Source organism: Salarias fasciatus, chromosome 6 (assembly GCF_902148845.1).
Source record: "Salarias fasciatus chromosome 6, fSalaFa1.1, whole genome shotgun sequence".
NCBI lineage: Eukaryota > Metazoa > Chordata > Actinopteri > Blenniiformes > Blenniidae > Salarias > Salarias fasciatus.
This window is the reverse complement of record NC_043750.1, coordinates 24,058,854-24,072,912: the sequence shown is the minus strand read 5'-3', so window position 1 is coordinate 24,072,912 and position 14,059 is coordinate 24,058,854. Positions and strand designations below refer to the sequence as shown.

General features: G+C 43.6%; 1 protein-coding gene across 1 annotated transcript in view; it reads right to left on the bottom strand.

Moving 5' to 3' along the window:
• sorbs2a (sorbin and SH3 domain containing 2a) overlaps positions 1–14,059 on the bottom strand; it is a 47,283-nt gene that overhangs the window by 15,881 nt on the left and 17,343 nt on the right. The window contains exons 5-14 of the mRNA XM_030093281.1: positions 13,166–13,192; positions 12,914–13,038; positions 10,996–11,412; positions 8,246–8,372; positions 7,872–8,047; positions 5,920–5,986; positions 4,107–4,157; positions 3,798–4,008; positions 3,496–3,610; positions 1,311–1,382 (exon numbers count right to left, since the gene is read on the bottom strand). Coding sequence (XP_029949141.1) covers positions 1,311–1,382; positions 3,496–3,610; positions 3,798–4,008; positions 4,107–4,157; positions 5,920–5,986; positions 7,872–8,047; positions 8,246–8,372; positions 10,996–11,412; positions 12,914–13,038; positions 13,166–13,192 — 1,388 coding nt within the window. The remainder of the gene's footprint in view (positions 1–1,310; positions 1,383–3,495; positions 3,611–3,797; positions 4,009–4,106; positions 4,158–5,919; positions 5,987–7,871; positions 8,048–8,245; positions 8,373–10,995; positions 11,413–12,913; positions 13,039–13,165; positions 13,193–14,059) is intronic.

Below are 14,059 nucleotides of genomic sequence, written 5' to 3'. Positions count from 1 at the left end.
CAAAGTGTCACTTTGTTTCAGTGGAAAAAGGCCCAAACATAACGTAATTTATAACTGAATTGTTTTTAATTCAGTGTGCTCCCTCAAAACCACAGCAAGTTGAAATTAACTGTTCTCCTGGTGCACTTTTTTGCCAGATATCCTTCTGAGATAAAGGCATGCTCTCTCAAATCCACCCTCACCATGTCACTTTGATGCTCATGCCACTGCACTGCCAATATGAGGTAGTTATCCTCCACTGATCCTTCAACTCGGGTATGTGATGAATAAACTAGAAACAGTCATTGGAGAACTCCAGCTGAGGTCTTCTTTACCATTTGTACACCTTGCTGTCTCCTCCTGCGGGCTGGATTTACGCGGATTTGGCAGGCGGGCTGTATGTTTGACACCCCTGCTCTAAGGGCTTATCACACAGCAGCGAACAGCGCAGGTAGAAATCTCAATACGCTGCTCAACATCATCAGGAATGATGTCGGCTCGGTATGTGAAATTCTCTCCTCCACGTTTCAAATAAGCCTATTGAGTCGTCACTTGATGTCATGCGTGACAGAGGTTTGCCCCGGTGACACTGTAAATCAGTCAGCGTGGGGTAACATGATCCTGGATCTGTGGCTGGGGGCGATGTTTGCCCCCAGGCCACAGAGATAGAATTAACCACTTATCTCCAGCAGAGGGCGCTAATGCATTAAGCTTACAGACACTCGGAGCACTCAAGAATGAAGGAGAGTGGAGATAAAAACACTAGCAGGCATGAATAAATGGTCAGCTGAGTGGAGAGGCGAAATGAAAGGCAGAGAAACTGATGCGTGACTGTGTGTAAATAAAGATGCTGAAAAAGCCTCACATTCTGTTTGTCAGGAGGGTGATGTTCAATCAATGACATATATATAGGTGTATTTCTTTTTTTCAAGTTAAGAGAGATCGCTAATATCAGGTAATCTGAGGCACTTTTCACCACTTCCCCTGCTCATTTTAGCAAAATATAGAAATAACTGAAAAGTGTCCATGTCTGTGTGTGACTGAACATTCTGCCTGCTAGTCACCCAACCAAAAAAAAAAAGCAAAAAAAAAAAACAAAAACAAAACAAAACCCAGCAACAAAGAGACAAACCAAAGCCTGTCACAAGGGTGTGTGTGTGTGTAGGAGGAGGGGGGTCACAGCACCAAACAAATACCACATGCCCAAACAACTAGCCCCACCCAGTCTAACACTTGGAGACACTGAAAAAAGTCCTGGGTGGGGTGGAGAAAGTGTGGGTGTATGCCTACGGCGGAGTCGTGGTTGAGGGACTAGCTAGGCCCTGACTTACCGGCCGCCCAAACTCCAGCTCGGAAAAGAACTTATACCAAGGCTCGTTCTCTAAATCTATGTCATCATAGGTCTGGGAAGGCATGACAGCGATTGAGAGAGGAGGGGGTAGAGAAAGACAGGAAGAGAAGGAGGCGTGGAGAGGAGTCACACAAAGAGAGACATGAACCTCATGGTTAGAAATGGGCAAAGGTGGCACAGGGAGAAGGGCACAGGATGAATCAGGATGAAGACTCAGGCTGGTTCTTGGGAACAAAAGGTGAAGAACCCATTTACTGCTGTGTTTTATCCTCTACAGCTCAGATTCTATGATGTGGCAGCCAGCCAGGTCCCATCAGACCCCAAGAAGCATAGATCACCGGGGGTCTGAGGATCTGTCTGCTCTCAGGTTGTTCATATCAGATTTGCACATGCCAATGAAAACCGTTACCAGTCATTTTCCAGAATCTAAAGCAAACCAAGGAAACTGCTCAGCACTTCCACTTCATGTGCTTGTGAAGGTGGGCATGGCTTCCAGCTACTGCACTCTCTGTAACATTTGGCTAATCTGAGACTAGAGTGTTGGATTTTCTTTAAAGGTAATCTAGTTAATTCTGAATGAAAAGGCTGAGAGCCACCGCCACTGAGTGATTAAAATGACTTTATTTCTAGACTCCAAACCTCATGCGTCACTGAAACGTCTTCTGGAAAGTACTGAACTGTACTGGCACTCAGCGGCATGACTGAACCCGGACCACCATAACATGAGAGACTGTCCTTGATTTAATTCAGCGTGAGCGCACTTACCCCAAGAAATGTCAAGATATGGACGCCTCATTTATGAACTACGGCAGACATTTGTGTCCTCTTATCAGATATTCAATATTACCAGTAGGAAAATGCCACATAAAGCTTGAAATATTTTGTAGGCATGATAGGAGTGGAGTAGAAACTCTGTGGATGTCACATCATTGATAAAAACCCCTGAAACTCAGCCCATGTGAAGGAGATGCACCTTTGTATGAAGCCAGTCTTCCATAAACTGATATGTTAAGTATTTACATGATGCAAATCAATGCAAAGTCAGCATGACCATCACTGTAAGGCCAATAATTTACTCTGTGCAGGTTTGAAAATAGAAAAAAAACATTATTGTGTTTCTTTCTATACAAACAAAGATTCAAGGAGTTTTTGTTGTTGCTTGAACTACAGATTGCTTCAACAGTCTGTCTGCTCTTTCTGACCCTATTCTCTCATGAAAGCGGAGTTTTCATGCCAGCTGAAACTCTGCCAGGAGACGTTCTGTAGGTGTTGTTGTATTATATCTCCTTCTAAAAAGAGATTTCACTTTAAGTGTAAAATGACTCACCCTGGGAAAAATAAAGCCTGCAGCAGAAACTGACAACCATACAACTACACTAGATAAACACAGATTTAAAAAGAAAAGGTGTAGGGGGGAAAAAAAACATCCATATGGTGACACCTTACTGCTAAACAAAATGTTAAGCATGGATTTTCTTCTATTGGTCGATGGAGAAAAAGCTATTGAACAAACAAGACATTTGCCATCATTACGCTCCACAGATTTCTCGTTTTTTTTTGCCTCTTGTCTTCGAGGATGTGACTCATGCATTATTGCCCTGAAACTGCTCTCATCACATTAAACATCTGTGAGAGAAGCTCAGAAAGCTTTCTTTTCTTACGCAGCTAGAAGGGCTCCTCGTCTGTCCCGGTCACAGCTGCGTCATGTCCATTATTTCTCCCCCACCTCTCCACATGGTAATTTTCTCTGCTGTCTGCTGTGTCCTTCACCCCACACAGGAGTTAACAGCCAGTACAGTTACAAGAGGAAGCAAAGCTGAAATCATTTGCTTTTTACCGCCCACGCTTTGTCCCTGACAGAAGGAAATCGAAGCAAAGGCCCATGATATAATCACGGACTGACGTCTGCCAGACTAGCAGGGAGGGAAGGCTTATTTGTTTGTGATTATTTTCTCACTTCAGCCGTCCAGTTGTTTTTGTAGCTCAATCTCTGCAAAATCACTGCAGACAGTTCTGCCTGATATTCAGCTACGTATCTCCTCAGACATGGACAACATTCAGATCGACAGTGGAGCTGAGCAGAAACACTGTTTCCTTGTTATTGCAGTCATAAGAAAACTGTTATACATGATTTTCAGTGAAATGAGATTTTTAAAAATACTCACTGGTCTTTCGTGCTCCAAAATCGAGGACTTCCCAGGCTCGTACTCAAAAATACTCTTGGGCTCTGCTCGGTACTTTCGTGTATCAACTTTCCTGTCTGGAGGACCCCATTCATTCCTGGAGCAAGGACAACAAAGCAGGAGCTTCTCAGGATACAGCCTGTTCGTTTCTACTGTTTGAACATTAGTATGGAGAAGTCACAGCATGAGCAGCGACGCTAAACAATCAGCTTCTTAATAAAGATGTAAAAAGAGTGAGTCCCATTTTGTATTTCAGGCATGGCGAATGGAGATGCTCGTCTTACATGTCTGACTTCTCGCGGTCGCTGTCTCTGGCTCTCAGCTGGAGCAGGGAAGGCATGGGGGGAGGAGGCGGGGGTACCGGGGACGGCGAGGGCTCGCGGGGCCCCAGGTGGCCCCCGTTGTCTGAGGGGCTCTTGGACAGGGGCCTGTACGTGTGTGTCCGGGGAGCCGGGTGAGCCATGGTGGTGGCGTTGGATGACAGGCTGTAGTCGTCTGTTCGGGAGAAGCGAGTTTCAACGATAAACAATGATTCCAGCAATGCCACGCAAGTTTACCAAACCAAACTCCGTGATCCAAATTGCTGCTCTCACCATTATTTATGAAAGCGTATGTTGCATTGTACGTGTCGGAGTAGTCATCATCTGTGAAAGAAAGGCAGGACTGAAGACTGTTTGAGGCACATGCGGACACACACATCGCAACACTCAACATCCAAGTTACTCGGTTCTCGCCTTATTGCTTGTGAATGGTTTCAGTTGTTTAACACCAGCACCAGATCAGGTTTAACACGAAATCAATAACTTCAGTCATTCATAATATGATTTTTAATGATGTAAAACTCACTTTTGCCCTTAGAAACTTTAATATTCTGAGCATGAAAAGACGGCACACCACAAAGCGCTGTACTGAGTGATGCTCTTCATTTATCATCGCTGTGTTTTGGATATTCTATATAAAAAAGCAATTAGAGTGCGATCTTCCATACTGTTTTGAAGCTACGTGCCTTTAAACCGGAGCTCTTTGCTCTTGTAAATGGATCTGTCAAAAAGCTGAAAGTAATACGTTGCTCTGAAAAACAATCTGCTGGAGCCTGAAATTGAAAATTACATTTCTGAAGGACTGAAATCGGCCACTGCATTATAAATAAACTTAAACGGTGTAACAACTGGAACAAATAGAATAAACTGGCTGTTTGGTTAAAATGCACGGTATGCACAGGCACATCTGAAACACAAAACCTCTGCTGTGTAAAAGCTGAGAGGAATGGAGGTGGGAGAGGTTTGGGAAAGTTATTTTCCCCTTGCATTACGTATTTCCTGACATTTCTACAAGAAATGAAGGTGAAAAAGGAAACAGCGGAGTTAAACACTAAAGATTATTTAATAAAAATCAACAATGAGAAGCGATTGTCGTGTAAAATCAATAAAAACAAGACTAAATAATTAAATGAGACACAGTGAGCAAAGTTAAACCGATGACTGTTTTTTTCCCAGCTAAAACAGCTTTACCTTAGTAAATTCCAACAGTGTTGGTCTGAAACCAGCAAATACCGCAGGGCTTAAAGAGTTCACCTGCAACATAGTATCTCATGGAAAACTGTGTGTTCATTCTGTAATAATCTAACACTGCCTGGCACTGCTGGGACCACCGTGAACTTACATCAACACTGGGGGAGATGAAAACACTCATACTGGAACAACTTGAGTGAAGGAGAAGTAATCTCCATTTGGTCTGTGTGGGTGTGACTGTTGGAATGAGGCTCTTTGAGATAACTTTGAGTAGTGCTAACATTCCGCATTTTCCACATTTCATCTCAAGTGCTTCACACACTGTGCGGTTTCTCCTGCTGGAGCTCTGGCCTTGACTCGGTCAAACCAGCGAAAAAAGAGAGGAAGACGTCCTCAAAAATAATGTGAATAATGAGAAAGCCAAGACAATCAAAAACCTTCAGATGATATTTCTGAGGCTCAAATAATCAAGAAATAGTTTGTATGTGTAGCAGTGTGTGTGTTTATTTGTATTTGCAGTTGCAAAAGCCTGGGAAGTTGAGAACAAACAGCCCTTGTACTGATTGTGAGAGTCTGTCAAGCACACAAAATTAGTGCACATTTCCCAGGATGGCTCTGTATCTATTAGAGTTTCTCTCTATTGCTGCTCCTCCTCCTCCTCCTCCTCCTCTCCGAACTCTCTTGCCTGTATCTAATGAGTTCTGGCTCAGAGGTTGTTTGGGAGCTTTGGTTTAACAAGAACTGGCGCACACACACAGACACACACATACAGATACACACATGCGCGCATTAGCAGCATGCACAGATGACTGACTCCTCTCAAAACGTCTGATGGTCGAATCACAGCACACAATGGGATGTTTCAGTCTTTCAGTTTGCTCCTGTACAGACGTACCTGCTTTGTGGACTTTGTGAATCTGTTTGAACATCGTTTTGTACCAATCCTTTGGCCGATCCACCGTCTGCAGAGACACAGAGAGAGAGAGAGAGAGAAAGAGCGATAACTATAAAGATTTATGTGGTGTGAAATGCAACATAAACTGGGCAGTTGAAGCTTCAACCCATGAAGAACTCCCACAGTTTTACGGAGCTAAAAGAAACACTATTCTCATTACACTATCAGAGAGCTGAACCCATCATTTTCAGACATGAAGAAATTCTTTATAGAGATTTATTAACTGAACTTATGAACCTGTAACAGCTGAGTAACGTTTTTAAAAGATCTGAGTCCTGCATCCACCTGCTGCTTGTACAAAACAAAGGAACTCAGATTAAGAGTAAGATTATGATAAGAATATAAATCTCTACTAAACTTTATTGTAATAACATTTTGAAAAGCTGGTACTGTTGCACTCTTGCCTAACTGTGAGAATATCTGCACTATGAGTCTAATTGAGGCATTTCTGTGTAGAGTTTGCATGTTCTCCCTGTGCAGGGGATTTCTCTGGTTCCTCCCAGAGAACAAACATGTAAATTCAGGTTAGCTGATGATGAACTGCAGTAGTGTGTATGTGACTGTCCCTTCCTGAGGTTCCTCTGTGATGGATTAGTTATGATTTTATCAGCTACACTGAAAAAGCAATAAAGAGGTCAAAAGTTCACAAGACTCCTACATTACACTGACTTTTGAAATATTCCCCCAACATGCTTAAAAAAATTCAGGACTCATTCCCACACTACTAGAATTTTTTCACTTCTCAAACTGCTGGTGTAGAAATTCTGAAAAAATAATAAGTTTGAGCTTTGGAGTTTAATATCGGAACACAAAACTCACGCATGAAGTCTACCGAAGCAACATATTGGCAGCGCGTCTGACAGAAAATAAATTCTGAGACTTTACATTTTGAATTGTGTACAGAGTATTGAGTAGCATCGACTATTAACCAACTATAATTTGTTGAACCACAAATGTGAACGATTTTTTTTTTAACGATCTAGTGATTTTAAACCATTCATGGCGAAATTGAGGCATCACTCAGGGAAGGAAACTAAGCATAAAATCTTGACATTTAGCACACCGGTTATTTGAAGCATTGATAATATGGATATATAATTTAAGGCAACTTCAGAAGGGTTAGTTGAGAACATTTTCTGAGATGCATGAAAAGTGACAGAGAGAAAGCTTCATGTGAGCAGGCTTGATTTTCTGATTATTTCAAACCCAGTGTTGTCACTGCAGATGACAACTCTGAAGTGTTCCGGTTAACAGCATGGATCAAAAAGAGCCATCAAAAGGCAGAGAGACATGATCCTTTCAGCAGCGCTAAACACTGTGCGTTGATTCTGCTCAGAGAAAAAACGGCACTCTGGCTCCTCACTGAAAGAGTGTGACTGTGTATGTAGCACCGGTTCAGCCAAGAGACGGCCCGATTGCCGCTTCCCTCTCCACGGTTACCACAAAGAGGGGCCACAAAAATGTTTGTCTACGCACAACAAGAAGCATCTGTTTTTCTTCTCCTCCGCTTCGCCTATTCAGCTTCCCTCTTTCCCTTTATTGCATGTCCTTCGCTCCTCTTGTTTAGCGTGTCAAGTTTTAAACCCTGCCCTTCAAGAAGCAGATCGCTAACGGGAAGTGTTAACACCGATAACCCAGAGGCTCTCGCACTCTGGCGAGTCATCAGCAAGGACTTTGCAGCACTAAAGACTTGAAAGACGTAACTGGTACACAGAGACAAAGTGAAAGAGCCACTGAGATAGTGTGTTATAGACAAAGAAAGGCCTTTAATATGGGGTCAGAGACCGCTGACAGCTGAAAGGAATTCCTCTCCTGAAGCTGATCACATATCAAGGCAGAAGAAATGGGTCAAAAGACGCTCCTGTGCTACACTGCAGTGCCTCGGTACTTACCGTGCGGATGGCGATGGGGATGCCCGACTCGTCCACGGGGCCGATGCCTTCGTAATGGGGAGCTTTAATGACGGAGACTTTCTTTTCTTCTTCTGAAAAGCGAGCAATGGGCACAGTGCTGCTGACGCTGGTTTGTCCCGACACCACAGACTCTCGGGTGAGCGACTCGCTGCCCTCTGGATACGAGAGAGAACAAGGGGAGAAAGGAAAAATCAAAAACGCAATGACTGTATCAGCCAATTCACAACTCAATTTGCATTACCGTTTGAGATTATCCATTAACATTTATTTACAACCGAATGTCTTATTGAGTAATGGTATTGCTGGCAGAGGTCCAGGTAGCCCAGCCTGCTACAAAAGGACAAAGGACTCACCTGAACTTCTGCTCTGTTTCTGCAGCCCGGTGTGGAGTGAGGTCGGGGGTGGAGGATAGGAGGGTGGAGACAGGGGCCTCTGCGGATGTCCAACACTTCCATTCATTGCATGAGAGAGGACCTGGCCCTAGGGACGACCCGCAAGCCAGAAGATAGGACTGTCACAAATTACGCTAAAACACTAATACAATATTGTAGATCTAAAATTCAATTCAATTAAGAATGTAAATGTTAAGAAAAGACATAGCATCAACAAAATGATAGCTTTTATAAATCTTACATTATTCATCATATTGCTACAAACACTGAGGTGGTAGAAGAACAGAGTCTAATAAGAATTTATAAACAAGTAAAACATGGATCTGTTTTTTTTTTTAAATAACAGGAAGTGCTCAATCTAAAATGACTGCATAATGTAGGAGCAGTTAGTCGGGAAGAGGGCCACTTCACGTTAAAACAGACAGGAAAGAATTGAAGAGCAATGATGAACGCAGACAACTCCTTCACATTCACTTTATAAATTAGTTGACAGAAATCATGACAAACACCACAGTGGACACGGCAATAATGGGAAGCTTGTCTGAAGAAAAGCTCCCATTCAACATGATGCAGGAAGAAACGCCTTACAAAGAATTGGGAAAAAAAGAAAAATAAGACAAAAGACATTGCATTTTAAGTTTTAAGGCTTGTGTGTTCAGACCAAAGATTCATGGTGACTCTACAAACACAAATCTGCCAAAACATTACAACCAGCAGCCCAATATTATGCAGATCCTTCTTCAGCTACTACAGCAGTCCTTATTCATCGGGTCAATAGCTTCACAGCACTTCACAAGGTGTGCTGTGGTATCTGGCAAAAACAAGGTAGAGCTTCTCTCTACTGGACGTTTGATGTTTCAAACATCTAGTCTGCTCTTCTCGGTGAACAGTAGATCATGGATCTTGGACATCAATAGGTTTACTTCCAGATAAACTGCAGGGCAACGCACTCAAGATATTTATCACATAAATGCACCGATGGAAGGTGCAAGTCACAAATCTTGGGAGTAAATAGTAAAAATGCAATGATATTCTGATTGGTATGGCACATCCCAACAAAAAGGCTCAAGCAAAAGCCAGATATAAAGATGCAGCCCTAACAAAATGCCATCTGGTTTCAATACCAGTATGTACAGCTCAGGACACAACATGCACATGCGATTACATGCTATAATCTGGAAATATAAGGGTAACTTAAAATATTTCCCAAGAGTGATATAATGTTGGATTGTAATAACAGTCCCAATGCATGTTTGCCTTGTTCCAAAAAAAGAAAAAGAAGAAAGAAAAAAAAAGATGTTTTATGGCAGTCTTTTAAGATGCTCACATCTTCTAGTCAAGGGTTTGGAGCAGGGTACTTTCACCTACTGCAATGCGCTTGGACCCTAGAATTGGCTGTCAAATCATGAATTTTTGATATGAACTGGCCTTAAGGGAAGTGCGACTGCAGAGGGTTGCAAGAAAAAAAGGCATAACAAAGAGAAACACAGACAAAGAGACAAAGACAGTTTTAAGGAGCGTGGACACATTTAACATAACGGGACAAAGTGCGCTGGATTTCAATTTGGTGCCAGACAGATAGGGTGTAGTTCAGTGTTTCTCAACTGGAGGGTTGTGACCCAAAAGTGGGTTGCGGACCCATTTTCAGAGGGTCAGTGGGAAAGAAACACATTCAAGAAAAAAAAAAAAAGTGAATGTCTATTTACACTCTAACAGTAGTTGGCGATAAGGAACTGTAAAGCGGGTTGACTTAAACTATTTCTCAGACCACAGGAAAGCATTCGTAGACAATTGGATAATTGAATGCAGCAAAACACCAGTACGACACGGACCGAATGAGATACGGATTTTTGAGTGCACACTGAAAAAGCGTCTCCCAGTTGTGGGGCAGCTCTACCAGTTCTACCTTCCTCTGTGAGAGAGGCTTCTCAGCTCTGGGTCAGCTGAAGACAGAAACTCACTGGACATTAACATGTGTCTATTAAAACTCCAGATTGAGACACTTTTGTCAGGAGGAAAAAACAAGCCCTGTTCCCCAATAATTCCGCCAAACTCAGTGTAACATCAAACGTTGAAGTTAGTGCTCCTGAATTTATTTTGGAAACTTGAATTCCTCCAAATTGCACTTTTTTAATGAATTTGGAGACCGTATATAGACACTTCTACTGAATTTTTCATTTTCTTCATTGCAGTGTGGGTTGTTTTTGATTCAGTGAGTGAGGATTCTCAGCTAAACATACACAAGTTTAGTTTTTCTGAAAATACCTTTCAGCAGTTGCACTTTTAATTTCATGCATTTTGCATGAGAACAGTGAGTCTGTTAAAAATGGCTGTTAATGAAATGGTCTGGTTGTTATGCCAGCTTTGTGATTAATGCTTCAATAAGTGACTGAATAGTTTTAAAGGGACAGTTATTAATTAATTGAGTGGACGTTCAGTTAAAGCTACATATGTTGAGCATTTCAGAAATTCAAGAAGTAGTACATTTTCATAGATTTTTCAGCCACAGCTTGTCATTAAGGGGGGATGGCGGGAACAGTTGAGAACCACTGGTGTAGCTGATGGTTAGTGACAGGTAAAAACAGGTAGTAATCACACACTTGGCGGATGTTCAGCCATCTGAATGAGTAAGCATGGCTGAGTGGGAGCGCAGAGACCATTTGTTCTTGGTAATGGTGTGTGTTACGGAGGTGACTTGCTTGGATAATTACGTTAGTGACAGTGGCTGCAGCAGCAGTGGAGGCCACAGAGGCAGTTAGCGCATCGTCAGGACCAGCAGTGGATGTGTAGGCAGAGACATGGCTGAGAGTAGGCGACGGCGTGGGCGAGGCGCCGGGCGAGTCCAGGCTACAGATCTGCAGCTCATCCAGCAGACCCGCCGTGGATGACGAGTACTGGCTGAGAGCTGACACCGTCACGGGGGAGGCGGAGGGGGACGCGAAGCCTCCGATGCTCACACTGCTGACCGCCGTGAGGCTCTGCCCGCCGGGCGCGCCGCCTGCTCCGCTAGGAACGTACGGGGTGGGCGACAGGGCCTTGGGCATTACGCCTGACAGGTAGTCGAGTGAGTCTGAGCTGTGGCAGCGATAGGGGGACTGCCGCGCTGCGTGGTCAGGGGAAGGAGGCCCCTGGTGTTGGAACACAAGGGAGTTGTTTGGAAAAGGAGGAAAGGAGGAGAGGTGCTTAGTGAAATCACGTATGAAGTCACATCCCCAAAACAGGGACGTGTGGAAGTGCGATCCTAACGGAAGGTGAAAGGCTGCTGTGAAATCACACACTGTCGTGAAGCTGCAGCTTCTTCTTCTGACAACATGATTCATGCTGTGAACTGAAAAGGCTCGGTTAGTTCAAACTCTGTGGAAGGCAGCAGATTATACACACAGTCACTGGGCTGGGATGGAAATTAAATGAAAACAGAAAGGGTTATCAAACAAAAGACAGTTATGCACAACAACAGTTTGGATGGTTTGACAGCAGCACCAGGACTAACATACTGAAGGGCATCGCACATGTAGCATGTGACATGCGCTAAACACCTAGGCCAAAACTGAAGAAATATCAAGTCGTAAAAGGCAACATAACAAGCAAACAGCATTTTCTTTAAACTCCTGCACCCCTGCAAAGAAACCTTTACTCCTGATGTGATGTGCGTGGCTGGTAACCCTCTAAACACTGTTGGTGTCACCTCAGTGCACGACATGCGATCTGTAGTCAGTCCTGTTGTGACAGTATGTATGGATGTATGTACCAACAGTTCTGCCGCTGAAGGTCTTGGTGGAATTGCCGGAGGGGGCTTTGTCGTCTCCACCTGCGACGGAGCTGGAGCTGCAGTTTGATTTGGGGCTTGACCTCCGACCTGGAACTCCACTGTGGGATCTGATCCTGGATTTTTCACACTGTTTGAGCCCAAGTGGACAGAGAGCGAAGCGGTCCGTGTTGGTGGCTCCAGGGGGATGGAAGCCCGCGGTGGGGGAGGGGAAGTGGCGGGGGGACAACCTGTGGTCTGGGCTTTAACTGAGGGATCGATGTAAGAGTTGAGGTGATCGGGGGGATCGGGGATGGTGACCGGGGTTAGTTTCAGTGTGGACACCTTCCTGTCTTGCAGATTAGCGGAGGACATCGCACTAACGCTATTAATGTCGTTTGATTCAGTGGAGTGAGCTTCCTCTTGAACTGCTTTAGCACTGGTCTCTGAGTACGAGTAAGAGGAGGTGCTGCTGATAGTGTAGGACTCCTTCAAAACTGCCTTCTCCTTCTTAGTGAATGTTAGTGTTCCAGAATTCAAATCGTTAGCCAGAGCTAGGAGAGAGTTGTACTCCGGTGGATTAGTGCCAGTGGGTGAGAACTGAAAACTCTCTCTCCTGGGGGGTGGCGAAGGCACAGAGTTCACATCCTTGTTAGCCAATTAGGAAGCAACAGCCAATGTAAGTTCAAACGGCAACAAAAACAACAAGAAAAAAACAAAACAAAACAACATCACTACAAGCTTGATATCAGAAATCTATCTCAGATGTCTGCTTTGGGAAAACACTATAAACTGCAAAGCATCACAATACAAGTCTTTAAGAATTCAAGCCTTAATAGAAGTGAAGCAGAAACACGGGCAGTCTAGTGTGTGAGGCATTTTACCTGTGTGGGCGACTTCTTGTCCTGCAGGTTGGGTCTGACGCTGCGGAAGCCTTTGGCAGCGAGCGACGAGCCGCTCGCATCTCCATTTTTAAGGCCGTCTGTTACGCTGCGCGACCGCCAGGAATCTAAAGATAAATATGATATTAGCATCAGGTATGCTATGTTTTCGTTAGGTTTGGTGATCTGACACTGGACATTGTCATTTGAATCGTACGATTTTTTTTCAACAAAAAACCCAAAACAGACACTCACCCAAGTCTGACGAGTGAGAATCACTCCCTGAGGAACAAAGACAGCAACCATCAGTGACAAGACTGGATGTGTTGCTGCATTCATTTTGCAAACAAATGGCACTACAACTGCTGAATGTTTTCAACATTACATTGAGAGAAAAAAAAAAAGACTTCTGTTTACAAATTTGCATCAATGTTATGACTGTGACGAGGACAGAAGAGTAAAGAAGTGGGGAAAAAGAAGGTAAAGGTGGTGAAGCAGCATGGACAAGAGAAACGATTGCTTTAGGATAACATGACGTCTCCTTCCAGCATAGTTGTGGCATCCTGCTGGATGCCACAACTATACCATTTACAATCACTGAAAATTAAGCTCTTAACAAGCAAGCACCATATAGACATTGGAAACAAATTTCAAGATAAATAATCCCAACGTATAACCCCAACCATGCAGCGAGATGTTTTGCTTTTTCTGAGTGATCAATGCTTTGCAATGTCAAGTGAGTCACTTCTTACTAGCCAAAAAAGTAATATAAACGGGAAAAGCACAGCCAGGTGATCCTATTTGACAGGTAAATGAGTAAAATAGAAGGAGATGATATGGGGAAATATGAGAGCATCACACAGTTATGAAAACAAACTGATTGTTGGATTAAAAAGCAGGACAAGCTAAAGTAAGAAGAGGTGAAACAGAAGGCAAAAGGAGGACGGGAAACGGCATCCGGCAATCCAAACACTGCTGGAGCGCACCGACGGAGCCGCCGCCTATTTGAAAATCTTTCAAATCCACTCAAGCCGTATGAGTTGATGAGGGGCAACCAGGATTTTGTAAATAAAAGCAAGCAAGCCACTTTCTGAATACTCACCTTAGACTTTGGCCAATACAGATAATATTGGAGTAACTTGTGGTTGA